General features: G+C 42.3%; 1 protein-coding gene across 3 annotated transcripts in view; it reads left to right on the top strand.

Annotated features, from left to right (window-relative positions):
- LOC148035458 (uncharacterized) overlaps nucleotides 1-23,650 on the top strand; it is a 176,778-nt gene that overhangs the window by 87,490 nt on the left and 65,638 nt on the right. For 2 of the 3 annotated variants that reach the window (XM_087678962.1, XM_087678961.1), the window contains 2 exons: nucleotides 12,594-12,719; nucleotides 20,659-20,730. In XM_087678962.1, coding sequence (XP_087535088.1) covers nucleotides 12,594-12,719; nucleotides 20,659-20,730 — 198 coding nt within the window. The remainder of the gene's footprint in view (nucleotides 1-12,593; nucleotides 12,720-20,658; nucleotides 20,731-23,650) is intronic. The other variant, XM_087678963.1, reaches the window with a different exon arrangement.

The raw sequence follows: 23,650 nt of genomic DNA, 5'->3' as shown, positions 1-23,650 counted from the left end.
TGCGCACCTCAATGAGTATTTGCCGTGGAAGCTGAGTTAAAGCTCATTGCTCGGGCTGAAGTGAATGCTAGTAATGCCTCTCAAATGCGTGCTTTGATACCAGTTGAAAGGTGGAGCAAAAGGTGAGAGCACAAGAGGAAGCAAGAGCTATGGAGATTCAAGCAAGAAAGAGCAAGACGGTGGGTGGAAACTCCAATAGTCACAATGTGTTACCTACCTTTGCACATCTTAAGATAGGGATTTGTAGGTCATATAACTAGGAAATTTAATTCTCCACATCTTAAACTAGGGATTTGTAGGTCATATAACTAGGGAATCATGTTTCCCATACAACATAGTAGGGAATTCCAGGCCACACAACTAGGGAACTCAGTTCCTCACATTTCATACTGGGCAATTAGAAATAGCCATATCAAGAACATATATATACTTTGTGCAAAATTACAAATAGTTTATGGGAAGTGGTTGCCAAGCAAATTAGCCCTAAATTAAGTAATCAATTAATAATACAACATTGCTTCTTATCCTTTTTTACAAATTTTTGGAAAATTCTTCTCTTTATTTCACAAGTGGCCTTTAACCTTGAACACCACGTAAATGTCATTCTTGTCTCTCCCATTCATTCTCCAATAGTCCACCAGTCCACCTTTTATGTGACTTCTTCTCCCTCTAATGCTTGGTGGATGCTGCTCTACTGGAGTTGCTGCACATGCTTGGAGTTTTCTCTCCCATTCATTCTCGAATAGTCCACCAATCTACCTTTTATTCGACTTCTGTTCCTCTTCATCCTCTGATGCATGGTGGATGCTGCCCTACTAGAGTTGTTGCTGCACATGCTTGGAGTTGTCTAGAGCTTGCCACCCATATCAGCTGGCTGCTGCATCCCCTTGTTGCCTTGTTAGATGCTCTTGGCTATTTACATTTTTTATTCCAGCAGCTACCCACTCAGCTCTCAATAAATAGATTAGTGTACTATGAGATCTCCACTTCTAGTTTGTGTGTGTCAAAAGGACCTGTATTTTTGAAAACCCCACTTAACATGTAGATTAATTTTTAATCACATGGTTAAGTAAATGTTGCACATGTGAGGTGTATCTGGGGTTAGAGTAAATTTACGAGTGTGGGACCCAAGGAAATCACGGGATGCCAAAGGCAAAAGTTGCTATAAGTTATGCCGCACAGATACTTGGTGATATCTGGTGCTAATTGTTGGCCTAGGTCATTTATTTGGCCATTAGTGTTGGTTGGTGACACTAGAGAAGTGATGTTTAATGGTACCTAACACCAATCTGATGGTCAAAGATGGCACAGAGACACTCGAGAATGGAAGTTGCCTAGCCAATTTAATTATTGGCCAGTCATTATTTTTTAGGGCACCGAAATAATTATTAGATTAATTTTCAGTATTTAAAGACTAAAAATTAATATTTAATTATGGCTAATGTTGGAAAAACCATTTGGGAAGGCTGCCACTTGTCAAAAATGCCCATGCAAGATTGAAAAACGTCTTTAGAGGTTGGAGAGAGGCATTTTTAGTGTATTCAGCCTGCAAGAGAGAGGGAAGAGATGTTGCTGGTTTGATTTGCAGCCACTGGAGGACCTTTTGGAGGACCTTCTGAGGTAGCCAAGGGCAGGAGAAGACCAATTAACAGTAGGTGACATTATCTAGAGGCTGTTGAGACAGGGCAACAACAGTAAATGATTGATTTTTTTCAATTCTTTGTATTTACAAGCTATTGTGGTAGGGCAGCAGCTACATTTGACTGATTTTCAATCATTCTTCGCGACAAAACTCTGAATTTTCTCTCTCTACAGCTTTCTCTCTCATCTCCGAGCCTTTCTACGACCTTGCTCCAGAGATTGCAGCATTGAGATCACTAGAGGCTCAGAAATTTCAAATTTCTCTGCTGTAAACCCTAATTTGCAGCAGAAATTAGGGTTTAGCAGCAGCCTCGGGAAGCGTCCAAGAAATTGGAAGCTCCAAGACTTGGATTCAACAGGATTGAAGTTGTTTTTAGCCTATTCAAGTGGAGGGACCAACAAATAATTGAATTTGGGGCAATTTCCATCGTCTATGAAGTGGGTGAAGGTCAATTAAGTGCCTGAATCAAGGGGCAAATCAAATTGAAGACTTGTTGGTCACTTTTTGGACAACAAGGGGAGTTTGGATTGTGAAGGGGATTGGGAGAATCCCATTGTAAATCAACTTTTTCTTCAATAAAGCTAAAGAAATACCAAAAGGGGCATCAATTTTGGGGCCAATTGGGTGTGCATTGTCTAAGATCAGTAGGTAAATTTGTATTTTGAGATTTGCGTTAATTGTTTTTTGCTAATTAAGCTGTAATGAGGGATTTACTAGCCATCCATGAAAGGAAGGTTGGTAACAATGCGATTTAAAATAAGGAGATTGAGGAGGATGTGGAGGTTCTATCAAGATATATTCTCTAGGATTCAAGGGTGACTTTTTAGTACTTTTCATTTGTGTAATGAATAATTTGGCAAGTTTGACACTTCAGTAGACAAACTCATGTCTTTTTTTGTCACTTTTTATTATACATGTGCATGTCTTTACTTTAACTCGACCTTTGATATTTATGACTTCCCTTTTAAATATTGATACCTTGACCGTTGTAAATAATATGATTACTTTCACTTTAACCACATTATAAACAATAATGTGGTTGAGGAATGACAAGTAACACATATATTCTTGAGGAGTTGACATTATTTGGCATTATATATTGTAGAATTTAATCATTGGCCATATACATAATGAATAAATAGGCCTATTTCTTTGAATATTGCATATATGGAAGCTCTATGAACTATACTTTTTAATATGTGGTGAGAAACGTTTTTTTGATGTTTCCTAAAAATTAGTATTGTAGGAAACTTATTTGAAAGCCATTTCCGAAACTTTTGGCTACTATGGAGCCTACAAGAGTGTTGGGTATCTCACACGCCTTACTTACGCCTACGCTCATATGGGAGTGTGCGGGTGATCACTAGGACACTGGGGCACTTTTTACTCTCGGTAGGAGAGGTTTTTCCCCCAGATTATGTGTACTATTTTGTATGTGCTTGTGGTGCACACTTACGGGCACTTACTGTGTTCGGGTGTGAACAGCCCCTTATAACCCTAAGGTATAAGGGTTATCATTTGTACTTTCTGCTAACACTCTATTCAGTACTATTGCATTGGGTGTCGTGCTCAACTCTGTCTCTCACTCTCACACTGTCTACTGCACTTCAGCTGCACCTCGATCCTCTCCCATCTGACATTTGGTATCAGAGCTCAGCTCTGAACTCAGCTTCTGCAGCACACGCCAGTCCTGCTCCAGCGTCAGACGTCACCTCAGCACAGGTACAACCTGTCGTCAGTTCTGTCGGCAGTGAGGCGCTGTTCCACAGAGCTGCCTCAGCACAGTACAAGTCGTCGCCAGCCTCCACCAGTACCCTGTCCGTCAGCAGCTCGCGAGCAGCACCAGGTCCACGTCAACGTTAGTCTCGTCAGTCACGTCTGACATCAGTCTGCTTCACGTCAGCTGCAGGCGCTGACGTATGCCAGCGCGCTGTCCAACAGTGCAGTCCTTGTCAGCCCAGGCGCCGCCTAAGTCGTCTGTTAGCCCATACGACTTCCGTCAGAACACCGTCAGTCCACCCGTCACACGCGACTGACCTGCGCCCGCCCGTCAACGTCACGTGCAGCCCGCAAGTCTGACATCAGCCCGTCCTGCCCGCCGTTTTGACCACGCGCAGCCAGCTCGTCTGACGACCACGTCAGCCTGTCCTGCGCCAAACTGCCCGTCGACCAGCACACGCAAGTCTGCTCCACGTCAGGTAAAATTTTCAACAATTTTTTTTTAATTTCAGCCCAGAACACAGTTCTGGAAGCGGAGGTTCACACGCGGCAAGCACAAAACAAGTGGGGGGATAAATTTCATGCAAATTTCTGGACTGGATCGTCAGAAATTTTGGGGCTTTTGTGTATTTGGAGGACAGATGCATTTAAACTGCTGATACAGTCACAGAACGACTGTTTTTGACAGAGATTTTGGCAAAATTTTGGGGCTTTTGATGTTTTAGTGCTGCTGAGCACTAATTGCACCTTGGGAAGCGTGCATCAGTGACAGTTTTTTTTTGACAGAGTACCCTTTGCACATTAATTGCAGACTTGTGTTTGCTGCAATTTCTGGAAATTTGCAGATTTCCAGCCCGTACTGCATTGACATTGCTCTATTACCTTTTGGGAAATAATGGCAAATCAGGGAGGAGATGTATTCACCTATGTGTCCAAGGAAGACCGATTGGATGGGAACAATTATTCCCTTTGGTCTTTCATGATGAAGAATGTATTAGTGGCAAAAAATTTGTGGGATTATGTTAGTGGAGAGGAAGCACGACCGGGAGTTGTGGCTCCCGCTACTCCTCCTCCAGGAGGACGTGCAAGAGGGCAACCTCAGCCCCCTCCACCTCACCCCGCTCAGCCACTTCCCCCAAGAACTGCAGCTCAGAAAACTTGGGATACACGGGATGCACAGGCTATGTCGCTGATTGCATTGGCAGTTCAGCGTTCTATCATTCCTCATATTCGTTCAGCAGCTTCTTCACAAGAAGCTTGGTTGATATTGGAGCAGATGTTTGCAGGAAAGAATGAGACTCGCATCTCTTTCTTGAAGAAAGAGCTAGAGACTCTAAAGATGAATGAGGGTGATTCTATGCAGGATCATCTCAACAAAATTCAGGACTTGCGGGAGCAACTCATGAATGTGGATGAGTACTACTCAGATGCGCAGCTGATTTCTACGACATTGAATTCACTGCCTCCCTCTTACTTGGCTTTTCATACTGCCTTGAACCTCACTATGAGGATTTCGAAAGAGCCCATCACTTTCATTCAGCTTGTCAGTTTGCTTCTAGAGGAGGAGCAAACTAGACGGAACAGTGGTGTGGATGGTATAGCCTCTGAGCAGGCTTTTATGTCAAGGCAGAAGGGTAAAAACAGCCAAGGGAAAAATGCTTCGCAGAGTTCTGGTAGTAGTAACACTTCACAGACAAGTCAGAAACAGGGGGGCACGCAAGCCAAGAAAGGAAAATGCCATTACTGCAAGAAGCCTGGCCACTACATCACTGAGTGCAGGAAGCGCATCGCCAAAGAGAAGAAGAAGGAGTCAGGGATGTCTGTTTCTGCAGCTCCTTCCACTGCTAGTGAGTCCGCGTCCTTTGTTGCAGACAGGGACTATTGTTTTTACACTTGCAGTTATGATGTCTCTTGGGCTGATAGAGCATTTAGCTCTACAGAAGATGCTGACACTTGGTTCTTTGACAGTGGTGCTTCACGGCATATCACATCTCGTAGAGATTTGTTTGCTTCTCTTGGTGCACCTCCCGTTGGGAAGTCTGTTCAGTGTGCTAATAATGCATCATACCCTGTTCGTGGTATTGGGGAGATTCAGCTTACAGCCATTGATGGCTCTATTCTCCGCCTACAGGATGCTTTGTATGTGCCTGGCATTAAGAAGAATCTGCTTTCCATTTCTTCTATGGCACGTTGTGGTTTGCAGGTCACCTTTGATGATGACCGTTGCATGGTCCGTGACAAGGAACACATGACATTGGTCTTGACAGGTTCTCTGTGTCATGGGTTATATGAGTTGGATGCTCTTTCGGTAGATCAGTCTGCATATTTGACATCCACTCTTACTCCTGCTATGTTAGAGGCAGAGTTATGGCATGCTCGTTTGGGGCATGTAAACTATGGCAGCTTGATGCTATTACAGCGTACTCAGATGTTGGATGGATTACCTCTCTTGGAGAGACCTCCTGAGCATTTATGCGAGGGTTGCATTTTGGGGAAAATGCATCGTTTCTCTTTTCCCCGTGATGTTGCTTTTAGAGCAACAGCCAGATTGCAGCTTGTGCATTCGGATGTTTGTGGGCCCATGCAGACACAGTCATTGGGTGGTTGTTACTATTTTGTAACATTTATTGATGACTTTACACGTTTTTGCTGGGTCTACTGCTTGAAAAAGAAGTCAGAAGTGTATGATGCATTTTTGGCTTTCAGTGCACTTGTGGAAACTCAGTCTGGTTGCAAGATTAAGACTCTCCGTTCGGACCGAGGGGGGGAATACATGTCCTCTATGCTGAATTCTTATTTGCAGCAGAAGGGCATTATCCATCAGTACACTACTGCATATACTCCACAGCAGAATGGGGTAGCAGAGAGGAAAAATCGGTCACTCATGGAGATGGCCAGATGTATGCTGAAGGCAAAGAGTTTGCCTCATAGTTTTTGGATGGAAGCCGTCATGTGCGCTTGCCACATTTTGAACAGATGCCCTACCAAGGCCTTGAAAACCGTCACACCTTTTGAGGCTTGGCACAGCCGCAAACCTTCTGTTGGCCACTTCCGTACTTTTGGGTGTCTTGCATATGCCCATATTCCACAGGTACTTCGAAAGAAGTTGGACAACAAGGCTGTAAAATGCATCTTTATGGGATATAGCAGCGAAAGCAAAGGCTACAGACTCTATGATCCCGTGACCAAGAAGGTTTTTGTCAGCAGGGATGTTGTATTTGATGAAAAATCAGAATTATCCTTGGCTGGTTTTGATACATATCAGGCTGCCCGTGATGTCTTTGAAGGGCTGCTGCCCATCACATTTGGTGATTCAGCTGGTACTTCAGCAAATGAACCTAATGTTCAGCCAGCTGCTCCTATGGAACATGCAGTAAATCAGCACATTGCTGAAACTGAAATTCAGCAGGAACTTGTACACAGCCAGGAAGCAAGACAGGTGCCTAGATGGTACACGCAGACTATGAGAGATAGTCATTTGGAAACACCCTTGGCTGGTCGTACTCGAAGGCAAACTCGACTGCATGATTCAGCACATTCCATGGAGTTTGTTATGGCAGCATGTACTCATGATAATGAGGAGCCTGAATGTTTTGAGGATGCATGACATAGTGTGCATTGGATGGCAGCCATGCAAGCTGAATTGGATTCTATTCATAAGAATCATACTTGGGATTTGGTGTCTTTGCCAGTTGGCAAGCGTGCCATTGGTACGAAATGGGTCTACAAATTGAAAAGGAATGCAGATGGATCCATAGATAAGTACAAGGCACGGCTGGTAGCTAAAGGCTACGCACAGAAAAAGGGCATTGACTATGAGGAGACCTTTGCTCCTACCTCCCGTACGACGACCATTCGGTCTATGATTGCCTTGGCTGCACATTTTGGTTGGAAAGTGCATCAGCTGGATATAAAGACTGCATTCTTACATGGGGAACTTCAGGAAGAAGTGTATGTACAGCAGCCCATTGGTTTTGCAGTTGAAGGCTCAGAAAATTTAGTATGCAAGCTGAAAAAAGCTCTATATGGTTTGAAACAAGCTCCACGAGCTTGGTACGCAAAGATAGATGCCTTCTTGCTTAGTCAGGGGTTTGTAAACAGCCCATCTGAGTCTACCCTTTATGTACATAAAGAGGGGGGATCCATGCTGATTTTGTGTCTATATGTAGACGACCTTTTGCTCACTGGAACACGTGCTGATCAGATTTCAGCATTCAAAAATAATTTACAGCAAACTTTTGACATGTCTGACTTGGGTATTTTGCACTATTACTTGGGCATCCAGTTTGTACATGATGCTAGAGGCATTGGATTATGTCAGTCAAGGTACATTGGGCAACTTCTTGAGAAGTTTGGCTTACAGGATTGCAAGCCAGTTTGTACACCCATGGAACCTGGGCTCAAACTGTCATTACATGATGACAGTGATTTGTTTGATATCCATACTTATGCTCCAGCAGTGGGATGTCTCATCTATCTATGCCACACTCGGCCAGACATACAGTTTGCCGTTTCAGTTTTGAGCAGGTACATGCATCAGCCTCGTATGTCGCATTGGCAAGCTGTGAAGCGTGTGTTTCGTTACTTGCAGGGTACTAGAGCTCTTGGATTGCTTTATGCCAAGGGGGGACCACTGCAGTTACATGCTTACAGTGACTCTGATTGGGCTGGTGATTTTGATACTCGTCACTCCACTAGTGGCAATTGTTTCTTTCTTGGCTCGTCATGCATTTCTTGGCTTAGCAAGAAACAATCCACTGTTGCCACGTCGTCATGTGAAGCTGAGTACAAGGCAGCCTTCACTACTGCAGTTGAGTGCGTATGGCTTAGACGCTTACTTGCTGATTTGGATGTATCTGTTACGGAGCCTACTCCTTTATATACTGACAGTCAGAGTGCCATTGCAGTGGCACGGAACCCTGTGTTTCATGCTCGCACGAAACACATAGAGATTCACTACCACTTTGTCAGAGAGAGGCTACATGCAGGTGATATCAGCCTTGTCTACTGTCCTACCACCAGCAATGTGGCAGACATCTTCACCAAAGCTCTTCCACGAGACAAATTTGAAGCATTTCGCGATGCTTTGAATTTGACGCCCTTTGGTGGCGGATGATCCTTGTACACTTGATCACTCTTCACTCCAGGGGGGTTTGTTGGGTATCTCACACGCCTTACTTACGCCTACGCTCATATGGGAGTGTGCGGGTGATCACTAGGACACTGGGGCACTTTTTACTCTCGGTAGGAGAGGTTTTTCCCCTAGATTATGTGTACTATTTTGTATGTGCTTGTGGTGCACACTTACGGGCACTTACTGTGTTCGGGTGTGAACAGCCCCTTATAACCCTAAGGTATAAGGGTTATCATTTGTACTTTCTGCTAACACTCTATTCAGTACTATTGCATTGGGTGTCGTGCTCAACTCTGTCTCTCACTCTCACACTGTCTACTGCACTTCAGCTGCACCTCGATCCTCTCCCATCTGACAAAGAGGAGATTGTTGCACCCATCTCTGTGAAGTTTTTGTATTGTAGAGACTATGAGTTTCTTTTTAGGGGGATAGACATGGTGGTGTTAGATGTATCAAACTTCGTTGGTTTGGTTTTAGAAGTATAAGGCTTCCCATCTTAGACTACGAGCAATCGATAGATGTAGAGTTTGTTGACACAAGTTTATCTAGATGGAGAGGAGGATAATTTTTGAGCGTTTGTCATATCCATGGAGGTATATGATCCCATGATCACTTGGGCGACACTCACTCACAGCCTCAATAGAGTCTTTAGATCTTTAAAGACTTATTTCACTTTGGTGAGTTATGTAAGTTGGAAATGTGGGGATCAACATTCTCTTATCATGGCACCCTTGTGTGTGAGCACTAGACCAAAAATTAAAATTAATGTAGTGGACCATGTTAGTAGTATAATCAGCTCATGAGTGAGTTTGGGCATGTGTAGTAGTGGGCTCAACATTATAGTGATTTTTAGGCATTTTTTATTCGTCATTATGATGGTGTTTTGGGCATTTAATGCTGGCCGACCTAATCACATTATTGGCATATTTCTTGCCTATTTATTTGGCTCACTCCTCCACAGTCTATTTATTCATCACTTGCAGATTCCAGTGCATGCCCTGTTGGAGAGAGTGTGGCTCATGGACTCCATCCATTGCACGCCCACGAACTCTTCTAATTGGCTGCAAAGGGTGCACTCCTCCTTGGGACAAGACATCACCTCCCTGGATAGAAAATTTGCCAGCCAGACCCAATCTTATTGTATATGGTATTCAATTAGCTTGCGAGTACAATGCATGATTAATATTAACTTTTCTTACCGTTTGCTGAAAATCCGCAATCGCTTGATCAATGATATTAGATTGAAACTCGCCAAATCGCGTACGTGTTCTATAGACAATCGACGTTTTCGTATAATTGCCAGCTTTCATGGGACAAGCTGATTAAGATACACCTCGCAATCTTGAACAACAAGACCTTCATCATTTTCCATTTTCTCTCCCATGCAGCCAATGACTCACTGCTGTATGTGATTGTCTTGTGTTTGCTATATTTCCCGAGCATATATTTGAGTTCTTCTTTGTGGTGTTCTTGTGTTTTCTCTTTTCTCTCTCTTTTGTCTTGTGTTCAACAGTTTATTTCAGCTCAAGATCTCCATTTGCACTGCTGTCTTCTACTCATTACTGATCATCTGTGTCGGCTACATCTGAGCGACCAGTTTCTTGGACTTTTTGGCCTTCAAATCTCTGCATTTTGCTGCTGGGATCACCTTCCAGGCTGCGTTGACTACTATTCATGTTTCTTTGTCTACATTTTGACATGTAGCATTTGCGTTTGTTTGCACTTCTAGGCTGGGTGGCAGGTTTTCATCCTCTGTCCATCTTTGATTGGCTGATTCTATTTGACTTTTGCAGATTTTTTGATCAGTTACCTTGACATTGTGTGTGAACTCTTGATTGTGCAATTTGTGTTGTGTTTGGCTGTAATATCTGTCTCTATTCCTTTTCTTCTCTTCCTATGCTCTCCAGATGGCTCCTCTCTCCTATTCTATTGATGACAAACTTCACGGCCCTGACTACCTAATATGGAGTGTTGCTATGAAAACTTGGTTTATGCAGAAGTGATTGTGGTAGTATTATTTTTGGAGCTATTGAGCAACCTTAGCGCCCCGCTCCTCTTCCAGCTGATTTCAATGAGGACAACCACGAGGAAGTTGTGCTTACATGGGATTCCGATGATGCCCATGTATATTTTACTCTTGTTTCTTGCATCTTTAAAAAGGTTCTTTGGTGGTCACCTCATGCAAAATAGCTTGAGCAATGTGGGTGAAACTTCATTTGTTGTACAAGGCTCCCTTGACCATGTGTTCAGTTACCCTCTATGGGCACCTCTAGTAGATGAAGTTTGAGTGGAAGGATACTATCTAGTCATGAGTGAGTTTGGGCATGTACAATAGTGGGCCTGATGTTATAGTGATTTTTATGCATTTTTTATTTGTCTTTATGATGGTGATTTGGGCATTTATTATTGGCCAACCTGATCACATTATTGGCATACTTCTTGCCTATTTATTTGGCTCCCTCCTCCAAAGTCTATTCATTCATCACTTGCAGATTCCAGTGCATGCCTTGTTGGAGAGAGGGAGCTGGTGCCAACGCCCATGTAGCTAGTGACTCACTATTGTATGCGACTGTCTCATGTTAGGCATATGGATTCCATTTCCCAAGCATATCTTTGAGTTATCCTTTGAAGTGTTCTTGTGTTTCCTTTTTTCTCTCTCTTCTATCTTGTGCTCATCAGTTTATTTCAGCATTCTTCTATGCTGCCATTGTTGCATCCACTTTTGAGAGACATAGCTATACTCTTGGAGGGAGACTTTGGGAGATTGGCGGTGGTTGATCAAGTACTCTTAGTGGCCATGTTGTACATGGGTTACTTAGGCTTTCTCTAAATCTTGTGTTGGCCAAACAAAGTCCATTCTTAGGAACTTCATTTAGTTGAAAGGGATGGAAGTCCCACAAAGGTTATGGTTACATGGGATATAAATTCAAGAGGGGACCTAGGCATTATTGATATTGATTGCTAGAGTAAAGCCTTATTAGTGAAACTTATATGTTGATGCCTTTTAAGTATAGCATCCCTAGAAGTCTGAAGAAGCTTCTCATTTCTAGATTGCAGCAGATAGCCCTGCAATAGGGCACCAAATGAGAGCTATATCTATTGGCAGGACATTTAAGAATGGATTTGTAGTGATTGTCAACTCAGCTGGAAGTAGTCTTTCTTACCCTTTTCCACAAATTCCCAGAAATTGTTGAAGAGGAGAGGAGACAACCCCTCAAAGACATGGATGGCCACACACCTTAGAGTAGAGCCTTTATCTCTCTTGGGACAAATTTTATTGATAGATATCAGATAGGAGAGGAGAGCAGGGCCCTTGGAGAGTAGGAGCCATCCTCCCCTTGGCAGTTGCCCTTTGGCAGTTGAGCCAAAGCTTTAAGAAGTTTCTCCTATGTGAAAGGGGCCATCAGCAATCTGCTTGTATCCTTACTCACAACCCTCTAGTGCTTTGCTAAACTCTTTGGTGGTCTCATATCTTGGAGGTTGGCTTGTGGACCTTAGGAGAGTGATGATGGAAATTTACGACCTCACTTTCCCATTTAACATCTACGTTTCTTTAGTTATGGACCTTGACCAGATTTTCTTAACTGATGACTGAATTCCATGAAACAAGCAGGGAAAGCTACATGATGTAGGGTTTGATTTCTTGGAGGTTGGCCTATGGACCGTAGGACACAATACTTGCTTGCTTTCTCCCCCACCTCTTTTGAGGCATGGTATTGTTTATATAATATAAAGTGTGCAAAGCATTATGAGCTGTACAAGTGATGATGGAAATTTAGGACATCACTTTCCCAGCCAAAATCTTTTTTCTTTACTTTTTGACCTTGACCAGATTTTCTTATCCGATGGCCGAATTCCATGAAACAAACTGATGAAGCTACATGATATAAAAGCCTTGGGCATTAAAATTTAGTTAATTTTTTCTTTAGTAATTTCTGAATTATTCGGTTTTCATTCTTCCAATTTCAACAGTTTATGTTGATGTCATTTATATGAAACTCTTTTGTCATTTAAATTCCAAATCATGCTGATGTGTTTTTTTTTCCAATTTCAATTCAAACTTTGTAAGTTAAGACTCTTACCTTTCTTTGATGGTAGGCATATTGGGTTAGAGATCTGGATGTATCAGATGAAGAGGTACTTTGTTTGATTGCACATCGGCATGCAGTTCCCTTTCACTCTATCAACAGCGAGGAGATTAAAAAACAGCTACACGACAATACTGTATGATGAATTTTTATTCATTTTGGCAGATGTTTGTTTGAGTTGAATATGCCAAGAGTATTCCCACTAAGCAGATCTGTCTCAAGCAGTCATATGCTGTGTTCTATCTCAAAACTTTGTGTTGGACTTGGTGAAATCAGCCACATGAAACCATTACATTATTGAAAAGTCATGGTGTCTGGTTGTAGATAAGACCAACATATCCTAAATGTGATGGCCCAGCAGCTAAGACTAAGGTTCCTAACTATGAGGTTGGTTCAAATCTTGGTCGTTGCATCACTTGGCTGGACACCAATGTTCACATGGTGTTTATTCATAAGTCTGGGCTCTTCCCCACATTTGGAACACTTGGTTGGTCTGAAAAAGCTGATTAGTATCTAATTATTCTTACTTGCATCACATATGAGTCACTATTCCAGTCCACTACATGCGATGGTCTAGCAGCTATGACTTATGTTCCTAATTATGAGGTTGGTTCAAATCTTGCTTGTTGCATCATTTGGCTGGACACCAATGTTCACATGGTGTATCTGCATAAGTCTGGGCTCTTCCCCATACTTGGAGCACTCGGTTGGTGGGTAAAAGCTGATAAGTATCTAATTGTTCTCACTTGCATCACATATGAGTCACAATTCCAGTCCACTCAGAATCTTTTCCTCATTTTTGCACTGATGAAGTCCTTGCAATACATTGGCTGCTCCATTTCATTCATTTCTTTTTGATGGTGCTGTGCTGTTCCCAATCTTATCATTGCCATTATCTCTTTTGGAACATAATGGGAAATCCTGGTTCTTAATCTTGTTACACTTGAGTTTGAGGCAGGTCATTCCCAAGTAGGCAACTTTCTCATCCTCTCTTTTCTTTCTTCCGAGCTACAGGAGACATTAACTATGTAGGGCAGGAGTAACTTTAAAAAACTTATTTGAAAAAATTTTGGAATGCAAATTTTAGGTTCATTTCTGTACAATTACACGACCGACAATTTAGGAGTCTAGACAGGTGGTTATTGTACAATGCCAGTAGACAAAATATGACAAAAAATTTTGGACTCTAGACAAGTAGTTATGTACAACGTAATGCAAGTCTAGAGAGAATGTATGTAGTTCACCGTATGGAGTGCTGGCAGTTAGTCATAAGCATGCTTGTAGTGGTATTAGCTAACAATGAGATGGAGCATTGGAGACAGCACATCGCTAGGTAGAGGTGGCAATGGCAAAGATAGAGAGAGGAGGCTCATGTTGCAAGAGACAAAGAGAAGAGAGTCCAGATGCTTGGAGCAGTAGAGGCAGGCTAATGAATGATGGAGAGTTGTTAGAGACCTTAAACCAGCTGCCCGAGTGACAGCATGCACTTGCACAAAGTGTAGATGCTATGGGCATGAAGCCACTTATTGCAGAGATCCACGAAGACTTCCAAGACCCAACCCCAATTTCAGCTACCCACAATACAACTGAGGTCTCAATTACCCAGCCAGCCACAAGTAGTGCCACCCTTGCCTTACGAACTCCCTAGGAGCAAAGACAAATAGTGCTGAGGAACAAAATTAACCCCTCCAGGATCCCAAGACCACCATGCCCAATCATTACTCATCCTCCAAGTGATGCTCCCCTTCACTATGTTGAGGATCCAGTAGAGGACGAGTACACTAAACCCTCCACCTCAGCCACTTGCAGGCTGCAGCTTCTGTAGGCATCTTCAGGCCCCTAGGAGGTAGAAATGCCACAACCCCATGTACCAGTGGCTCCTCAGGAAGGGGAAGGGGATTAGAAAATTACAAAGGACCTGAGATATAAATTGAAGAGGTTGAGAAGCCTATCATTGATCTTGAGATAGAAATTGAAGAGGTTAAGGAACATTGGGATGACTACCTTGCTATGAGCAAGCAATTTGGATTGCTTATGGCTCATGTTGATAGAATGAAAATATAGAAGTGAGGATCTATGGAGACTTTGGATAACATGAATTTACAAATGACTCATTTTTTCGAAAGGGTATTCGAGATCCAATAGTTATTTTATTAGATGATCTATCTAAACAATCTCAACCACTAAGATTAAGAGACAATTATGTTCTTTAAAAGGAGATGATCACCTTGCTATGTGCAAGCAATTTGAATCACTCATGAGTCATGGCTATGTCTATAGTATGATAATATAGATGTAAGTTTTTGTGGAGACATTGGATACCATAAATTTGCAACTGACCCATTTTGTGAACGTGACCAAAAAGGGAAAGGGAAAAGGATAAGAAACTCAGGATATAGGTTCCATGCCACATGGTCCGAGTTGGTCCCCGACGACGCACTAAACTGTGTCAAAATGTCTAGGTGTTGGTAGTCAAGATCCAATAGTCACTATATAAGACCATTTATCCAAACAATCTCAACCACCAAGATTAAGAGACAATTATGTACTTGAGAGATCATTTGTCTTTAGGGCCAAAAGCATAGGTGCTAGAGGACCTTCAATGAGGCCAATGGAGTTCTTAAAATTTGGACTTTAAATCAGTTTCTTGGAAAAAATTTCCTCTAGGAAATGAAATGGAAAGAAATTGGGAGGATTTGGGCTATGGGCTTGCAAAGGGGTAGATCCTTGGAGTATCTCAAAATAAGGGATTGATTGCTTTTTAGGAAAGTTGATAAAGAAGATTTTGATGTCTGCTAGTCCTATTCCTATTCCTATTCCTATTCGTTAAAGTAGAGGTCATGAGCTCTTCTTCAGCAAACAAGTATATTAGTATTAGGGGCATTAGGTTACCCATCCCTAGTTTGAGGAGCTCCTTGATGTGGGGTTTGCAGATGACACAATACTTTAGTTGGACAGGGATGTGAACAACTTTAGGACCTTTGTTGCAGCCATGGAGACCTTTAGCAAAGCATCTTGTGCTGTAATATTTTGGCACAAGTCGTATGGGTTTTGGGTATCTAACACTAGATAGTTGGATTGGAGGCCTCATGAGGACTTCACTTGGGTTCCTTGTATAAACTTCAGTTTTAGTAGATTAGGGCCAGAGACGTGGGGAGGAACTTTGAGGCTGCCATCATTTGAGCTTGGAGATTGGTTTCACCTAGGTTGCATCAATTACCATTGACTACAATGACCACAATTGAAGAGAAATAGAGATAGCCCTTTCTCTTCATCCACTATCTGATGCACTAGTCAAAACAGTTTGCTGAATTTTTCCCTTGTTTGCAGTCTCCATAGCGTAAGTCCATAGTGTTGACTGATTCTCTGATCCCTTCTCAATCTGGACTCCATATGCAGAAGCATCTCCTCTAGCTGTCACATAAGAAGTACGCGCAGCCATGTCATCCACTAACTTCTTCATTCCGCCTTTCCCAAAGTTGGTAGCAAGCGGAGCTCCTGTTTCAGTTAACCAAATCTTACCATCTTGTCCCCAATATATCAAATTCTTTCTCCTTGCATCCTGAAAAGATTCACAATCCCTGCAATGCTGATGGTCCGTACTATCACACCAAATACATCTCCGATCTCTCCTAGGTGCACTAGGAGCACTCCTAGGTGCAGTAGGAGCACTAGAAGAAATAGTAGGCGCAGTCGAAGCAAACTGCTCTTTCAATTTTCCCACCAACTCCGCTTTAACTGACTCCAGTGTCAAATCCGTTATGCCTTTGATTATGTCATCAAGAGAGGTAGGCACTGACGGAGTGGATGGTTTTGGAGCAGAAGGTGCTGGCATCGGTCGTGGAACAGGAGGAATAGGAGGAGTGGAAACAGTAGGCACTGGCATAGGCCAAGAAACTGGCTGAGGAGGAGAAGAAATAACAGGGATAGAAGCAAGCATAGGAGCATAAGATGGTGTCGGTGTCATAGAACCATTCTGTAGGCGGGTCTTCCATATCCTTCTCTTGGTCAAAGTTGAGACTGCATCTTGGGCATCTTGCCAATCTGTTTTAAGACCCATAGGCTTCGTGCGATCCTCAAGAAGCTCTCCCAATTCTTCCTGAAGAGCAGGATCTGCAGCTTGCAAGAAAAGCTCAACTTTCTCAACATCCAATGCTCTTTGTTCAATGGCATCAAGCTGACTATACCTCTCTTCAAATTCTCGAATCAACTCTGAAGCAGCTAGACCTTTGTTTGGCATGTAGACCCACTCTCGGAATGACCGCCGTGTAGCCATCCCAAAGTCCTCAAGGAAATACTCTTCTTTCAGGGCCTTCTTAAAATCTTGCCAATGTGAATTTTGAATAAAAAGATCAGTCACTTTTGCCCTCAAGGCGGGTGTGGCAAGACGAAGGAAGTACTTACTCATAAGTCCAGCTGGAACTCCAAAAAACCCCATCTTGATCTCATATGTCTTCAAATATGCGGAAACATTACGGCCATCAAATAGCTTTTTCTCATTCTCAACTGCTTCAATCGCCTTAGTCGCACTGATTGCATTCTCCTGCTCTGAATATAGTTGCCTTTGTTGAGACAACTGTTGTTGATGCAATTGCTGTTGCTGCTGCATATACAATTGTGTCTGCTGATTTTGAAGCTGCATATACATGGACATATTCTGCAAAATCTGCATTAGATCATCTGTTGAAGTACTTGACGCAGCAGTCATTGATGGAGCTGAAGTAGAGGACGCAGTTGGAATTGTAGAAGAGGCTGAAATAGATGCTGAAGTATCTCCCATCCTGAAATTTCTACGACGCTTTCACGTCGGTTTCACCAAAGATGTCGAAGGGTTTTCGAAAGCAAAGTCGCGTCTACAGAAGACCGTGACTAATTTCAGGATAGAAGTTCAATCAGGTGAATAAGCAAGATGAGAAAATGATGCCAAGACTTTGTTTTATTTCTGCCAATAACAAATTCAAGGTTGAATTCTACTGAGATTATGGAAGAAAAAGAGGTCATGAGTGCACAGAAATGGCTTCTCGCATTGACCACCACAGTAACTTTTGATCTGTTCAGCCATCTATCAAACATAGCAAGCATCTTCATGATGAGTTCACTGTTGCTCCTGAAGCCCCTGACATGGGTGATTCTCCGCCTCGCTCGTATATTTATGTGGCTTCCACTTCATAGGATTCGTTGGAACAGAATTGGGAGCAGTTGCTGGAGTTTGCGAATTCCCTCCTAGAAGAATATGCTGAGCATAATCATCGAGTGATCCCTGCTTGTGCGGAGGAGAAGGCTCTAGATATAGAAGTGCCAACTCACCAGGGCCTTTGCTCCTTTTCAGTCTTTCATGAGTGAGGTGTCATTCTCTTCTTCACGGGTTGGATTCCCGTGCTTGCCATGATCCATCAATGGCTGACCTCTATTCTTTAGATCGATGGTGTGCAGGAGATCTTTGCTGGCCTGCGTGGGTTTAATGAGGTGGTCCTTTTTGCTTCGGCCCTTGATCTCCTCCTCCAAAAGCAGCCCCTTTTCTTTGACAAGCAACTGGTGCATATTGTCTCTTGGTGTCCATTGCCGGAATTCCAATCTTTGTTGAAGCAACAATGTCCTGTTTATGTGGAAGTTGAGAATTTCCTGGCGGTTTACTGGGCTCTTCTCAAGGATGCAATGGCTGCCAAAGGCCATGTGTTGGTCCCCCCTAGCTTGAAGGCAGCCAACATGAATAGATTGTGCATTCTGTGGGACATTGCCTGGAAGTGACCCAGCTTGTACAGGCATGTGGCCTCTTTGGTTCAAGTTCAAGTGGGGTACTTTTGCTGGCCACTGTTTCTCTTGTGGTCAACTGGGTCATTTCATGGGCGAATGCCCAGATCGTAAGAGTGCCTTGGCGGATCAGCCTATGGACGTCAATATAGCACAATATTGGATTTTTTGAAACCATCATGAAAGCATAATCGCATTGTCGGCTAAAGACCAACACAACACAATATCAAATCTCAACATATTTGGGACCCATAATCAACTAAGAGGGAGGGTCACGGGTGCACGGTGATGATCGGGATGGTTGCTAATGTGGCTGTTGCTCCTTGGGAGGTGGCAGATCCATGGTTACAATAGGGGCCCAAGTGGTAGACGCATCCTAGGATTTTTTCTTTGCAATGGGAATAAGTGCGGAGGGGGTCCTGTGAAGAAGGGACAGCAGGTGTGGGAAGTACATGAGTCTCCTTTCCCTTTCCTTTGTTGTGTCGGGCTTCCGTCCACCCCTGGTTTCCAAAGTCGGAAGAATGAGTGGGTTGCTTGCCTTTGGACTGATTGGGCTAGGCAATCTATTGCTCAACACAGTGAGATGAGTAGACAAAGAGACTCACCATTTTTCAATCAGTTGGCTAGGACAATGATATATGTAGAGATTTTAAGGACCACAAAAGGCAAAGGCCCTTTGATGTCTAGCTATATATGGTAAATTTACTTGCACGCGCTAGCATCAAGGAGTCCATGATACCTCATTTATAGCACGTTACTTCACATGTGTTAAATGTGATTGCACATGCTACACTCAATTTTGCATCTTCTCTTCTCTTTCTCATTGCTTTTTGTTCATCAATTTTGGTGCATGCTTGGATTTGTTGATGTCTTTACTATTTTTGGATAGACGTGTGTATCTAGGTACCTCTAAACATGTGCTCTCAAGTCTTCATGTTGAGCCAACACAATGTGATAAAAGCCTATGAGAATGTTCTAAAGTCTCCTATCTCATTGTTCTAATTTATGGTTTACATTATTGTTAACTCATTGTGTGTTGGTCTAGGCACACTTCACAACGATACAATCTGATTAGGAGCATCGAGCGAGACATCCCAAAAACTCTTGTGTGTGGTGTAGTCTCGGATTGAACTAACACAAGACAATTATGGACCATGAGGATATGCTAAAATCCTTCTAGTGTTGTGTTGCTCCAATCTTTGAATAGACCAACACAATGTGATTAGGGCCATAGGGACATTGGTAGATGAAAAAGCAACAATGGACTTCTAACAACCACTAAGTCGCTGCTCTCAATTGCCCAAACTAGTCTAACCCCTCTCAATCCTTGCATGGCCTAGAAATCACCCTAGAATCAAGTAGGACGCCAACATGGAAGATACACTTGCATGCAGCCCAAAACCAACCAAAACTTGACATTTGGCAAATTTCCATTTTAACTTGGGCCTCCACATGCAATTTCAAGGTGCATAGCCCTTTGGTGCTGCCCTCATTAAAAGAACATTAAATATTGCCCAACCTCAAAAAGCTTAAATTCCTAACCTCTTTGAACCTAAAAGTATTGGAACTTTCCACAAATCTTAGTGTAGTACATTAAATCATTTAAATCTCGATTCTCTAAAACTGATGCACAAAAAGTCATTTCCAAGGGGCTATTTAATGTCCTTGAGCAAGATTTAACCTAGGTACCCCACTCACACCTATCCACACAACTTCTACCAATGTTCCTCACTAGGATTATTAGTCATTGTGACACACATACATTTTACTTAATCTCACATTGTACTCCACATGTACAACTCAAGTGTCCAAAAAGCATTAAGTTAAAAATTCACATCTGTGTGATAGAAGGGTTCCTTAGATTATAGTTTGCAAGATAGGCCATATGCGCTCAATGCATGGTAGGAAACCTCTTGAGGAGGACAATTGATGCTATGTTGTAGTCACTCCAAGAGGTGGCACAATTGGTAATTGGCTATAACATTTCCCACTTCTAGCTCCCTTTATCTTGTGTAGATTGAAAGTACTCTATAGAGCACTAAGAGAGTTGTTGGACGGCATGAGAGTAGCATATTTGGCACCCTTTCCTATGGAGGAGAGATTATGAGAGCACCTATGGTGGGCAAGTGTCTTGGAGAGGATGGCTTAGAGATGACATTTTTTCACGTTAAAAGTGTGTACGTAGATAATGATTGAACAAAAGGCCTTGAGAAATTGTGAAAGTGTAAATGATTAAACTAGTATTTCTTGTATATGTGTTATAATCATGTTATATTTAAGAACTTGTGCATGATGACTTTTCTTTTGATAAATGTTTTGAACAGACTAGGTTGGCTAGCATGGGAGCATTTGGAGTTCCTTGCTTTATTGTGAACAATCAATTATTTTGGGGCCAGGTACACGTCATGTTTGTGTGATATCAAAGTATGGATTTTGAAATTTGAATCAAATCAATTGAAAGAAAGTTCATTGAAGGTATGGAAAGAATTGAGTGTCATTGGGATGCGGTTCATCTTTGAAACTTTGTTTGATAGGTCTACAACATTGCATGAGCTATGTGGACATGGGAAAGTCCATTAATAATTAAGGTTTAGTTTTTTGGGGGCGGGGGGGAAATAGAAATATGAGTCTATTATCCCAGTCACTCCTAGAGACCAAAACAATCTCGATGAAAACATTGATTAGGATTTTGTTAGTAGACTCAATTTGGGTATTTACTTGTGGATAGGAAGATAATGAATTCTTGTGAATGACCATGAATGTTGATAGGAGAAAATTAGTCACTTTATTGAGAAAATGGGTTCCTTGTATACATACTATCTTGATGTGATAGCTAAATCTTGAGATGACTTGCTCCTATAAAAACTTTGCCATTGTGTGGGCATCGTTCTTTTTAATGGCTTTTGCCTTGGTCCATTTTGTAAAACAATCAATTACACTTTGCTTTACTTATCTTGAGCTATGGGACTTATAGGCCTATGAAGTCAATTTTCCACTTTTCAAATGGTTGATTAGCTATAAGTGGTGACAACTCCATTTTGTCCTTTAAAATCGATACTTTTGTTTATTGTCATATTGTTGAACGAATTGAGCCACATCTTTGAATGATATGGGCCACAAAACCTAGGCTTGTCGCACAATAAATGCAAACCTTGAATGCAAAACACAATACGCAAAATGCAAAACACAAAACTCAAAACTCAAAACACAAAAACATAGAGACAAATAGAGAAGAAAGTAAACTCTAATGTGAATGAATCAATGCTGTAAATGAAGGAAAGAATGTATAGAATTCTAAGGACAGAGCTTCTGACAGCCAGTGGCTCTTGTGGAGGCGGGATGAGGAAGGTGTCAATGTGTATCGTTCACTAGAGACAAATCCCAAGTGCAGTAACTACTAGTTGGAGTGGAGACTGATGAAGAAAAGTGTTGAAAACACAAAAAAGGCTTGCTGTAGATGCAAACACAAATCAGGCTAATGTTGGAAATGGAAGGGCAGCTGATTGGAAACCAAAACATAGTAGTCTATAGGTTGGAATCGGTAAACACAGCAATGTAACTGCTTGAAGATAATGACAACTGATCACTGGTAGTAGTGGGAGGTTGGGTGATAGCTATGGACCACATAGCAGTAGTCGCTGGGGGCTAGATAGCTAGTTGAAGAGGTTGATGGCCAATGCCTGTAAGACAAGGATAGGGCTGAATGGTGGGCAGCTTGTCTATTTGTAGATGCAGATTCCAGAATGATCCTCCCAAATTAGGGTTTTGCATGTGGGACATAGAAACTCTTTAGGATTGCTCCTTGTTTAATGAGACTGTCGGTAATTTATATGTTTTGGGGCTGTTTTAAAGAGCTAATCAGTATATAATGTATTTTTAACTTAGCATCCCCTCTTGGGTCCAAAATTGGAACTAGAAAGGGACTGAAAAAAGTTGAAGCCCATTTTTCCCCAAGGCATTCCACTCCAAAGTAACTAGGGCATCGGAAAAAGGGTGCATGCCCGCTACCCAATGGCCCACCAATACTACAAAGGCGATGGTTATCTTACCAAGGGAGCCCAAGTTATCACCCTAGAGAGGCCAAGGCATCAGACAAAGGGCGCTTGTCTGACTACCTAGTGGCCTACTAGGACTTGCAAAGGTGGATAGAACCACATTGAACTTTTTTTTTCCCAAATTTTTTTAAATTGTTGAGAAGATATGGTTTATGACCTGTCAAGTAACTGTGCCTCGAGGGGAGAATGAAAAGGGATGGTTAGATCCAACACATCAGAAAATAGACAAGCCATACTAACCACTTGTGGGTGTTGATGATGAGGGAAAGGGGCGAAGAAGTATGATAATCTTGTGGTAGAGAATCGGCGGTGGAGACATGTGCTTTGCACAATGAGATGCATAGAGTAGTGTGCTACATGATGAGAATGCGCATGTAGCGGGGCCACACAAACAGTGTCCCTTGTGGGAAAATTTTCATTTGCCCAAGTGCCCTTCTACAAAGATGATGATGATCATGCAATGCAAAGTGGAGGTACAATAGGGAAGGGAGGCCGACATTGGAGACAAGGGCTGGAATCTTGTAGTGTACCAAGAAAGGGAAGGAACCCTCTATCAACCTTGAATGTCAAGGCAAAGGAGAAAAGGAGCCTAATGTCGGTCTTCGTGTGGTACACCGAGAAAAATGATGACAGTTGAAGATGAGGATGAAGCACCCTAACTAGAAGAGCAAGGTAAAAGGCACCGCCATGATAGCATCAAGAGAGATGTTGCCTGATCCACCTCAAGAGGGAACGTCTCCATGTTGGTAGAAGAGCAAAATTCCTAGATGATAAAATTATGAAAGGAACAGTGTGCATCCCATGTCTCTTGCCCTGGAAGGATTAATGCAAGCATGCATGTTAGCCCTACATTGAAATACAAAACCCTACAAGAGAGCTCAGAATTTGCAAAATAGAGATTAGTAGTGAGATGCTTCAAAGCAAAACAAAAAGAAATGTAAAGATAAATGAAAGGTGTGCAATGAGTATGCATCTATGAATGAATGTAGCGGAAGACTAAAGATCTAGAGGAATACTAGACTAACCTAGGGTGTTTGAAGGGACCTAGAGAAATGCTAGCCTAAGGATGTGGCCACCAATGTGTACAAACTTATATAAGGTTGGGAATCGGGGCAATGAGATAATGTGCTAGATGAAGTGAAAATACTTTTCAAAAATTGTTAAAAAAGAATGTAAGTTGATTGTCTTTTGAGTTTGATTAGCCAATAGTGGCAAACTCAGTGAGTAATCGCCGATGTTTGGCCAACTTGACTTTCAGATC

This window comes from Lygodium microphyllum, chromosome 5, assembly GCF_053477565.2.
Source record: "Lygodium microphyllum isolate KBCC chromosome 5, Lygodium_microphyllum_v1.1.10, whole genome shotgun sequence".
Taxonomy (NCBI): domain Eukaryota; kingdom Viridiplantae; phylum Streptophyta; class Polypodiopsida; order Schizaeales; family Lygodiaceae; genus Lygodium; species Lygodium microphyllum.
Note: the sequence above shows the minus strand (reverse complement) of the source record. Positions and strands in the feature narration are given on the sequence as shown.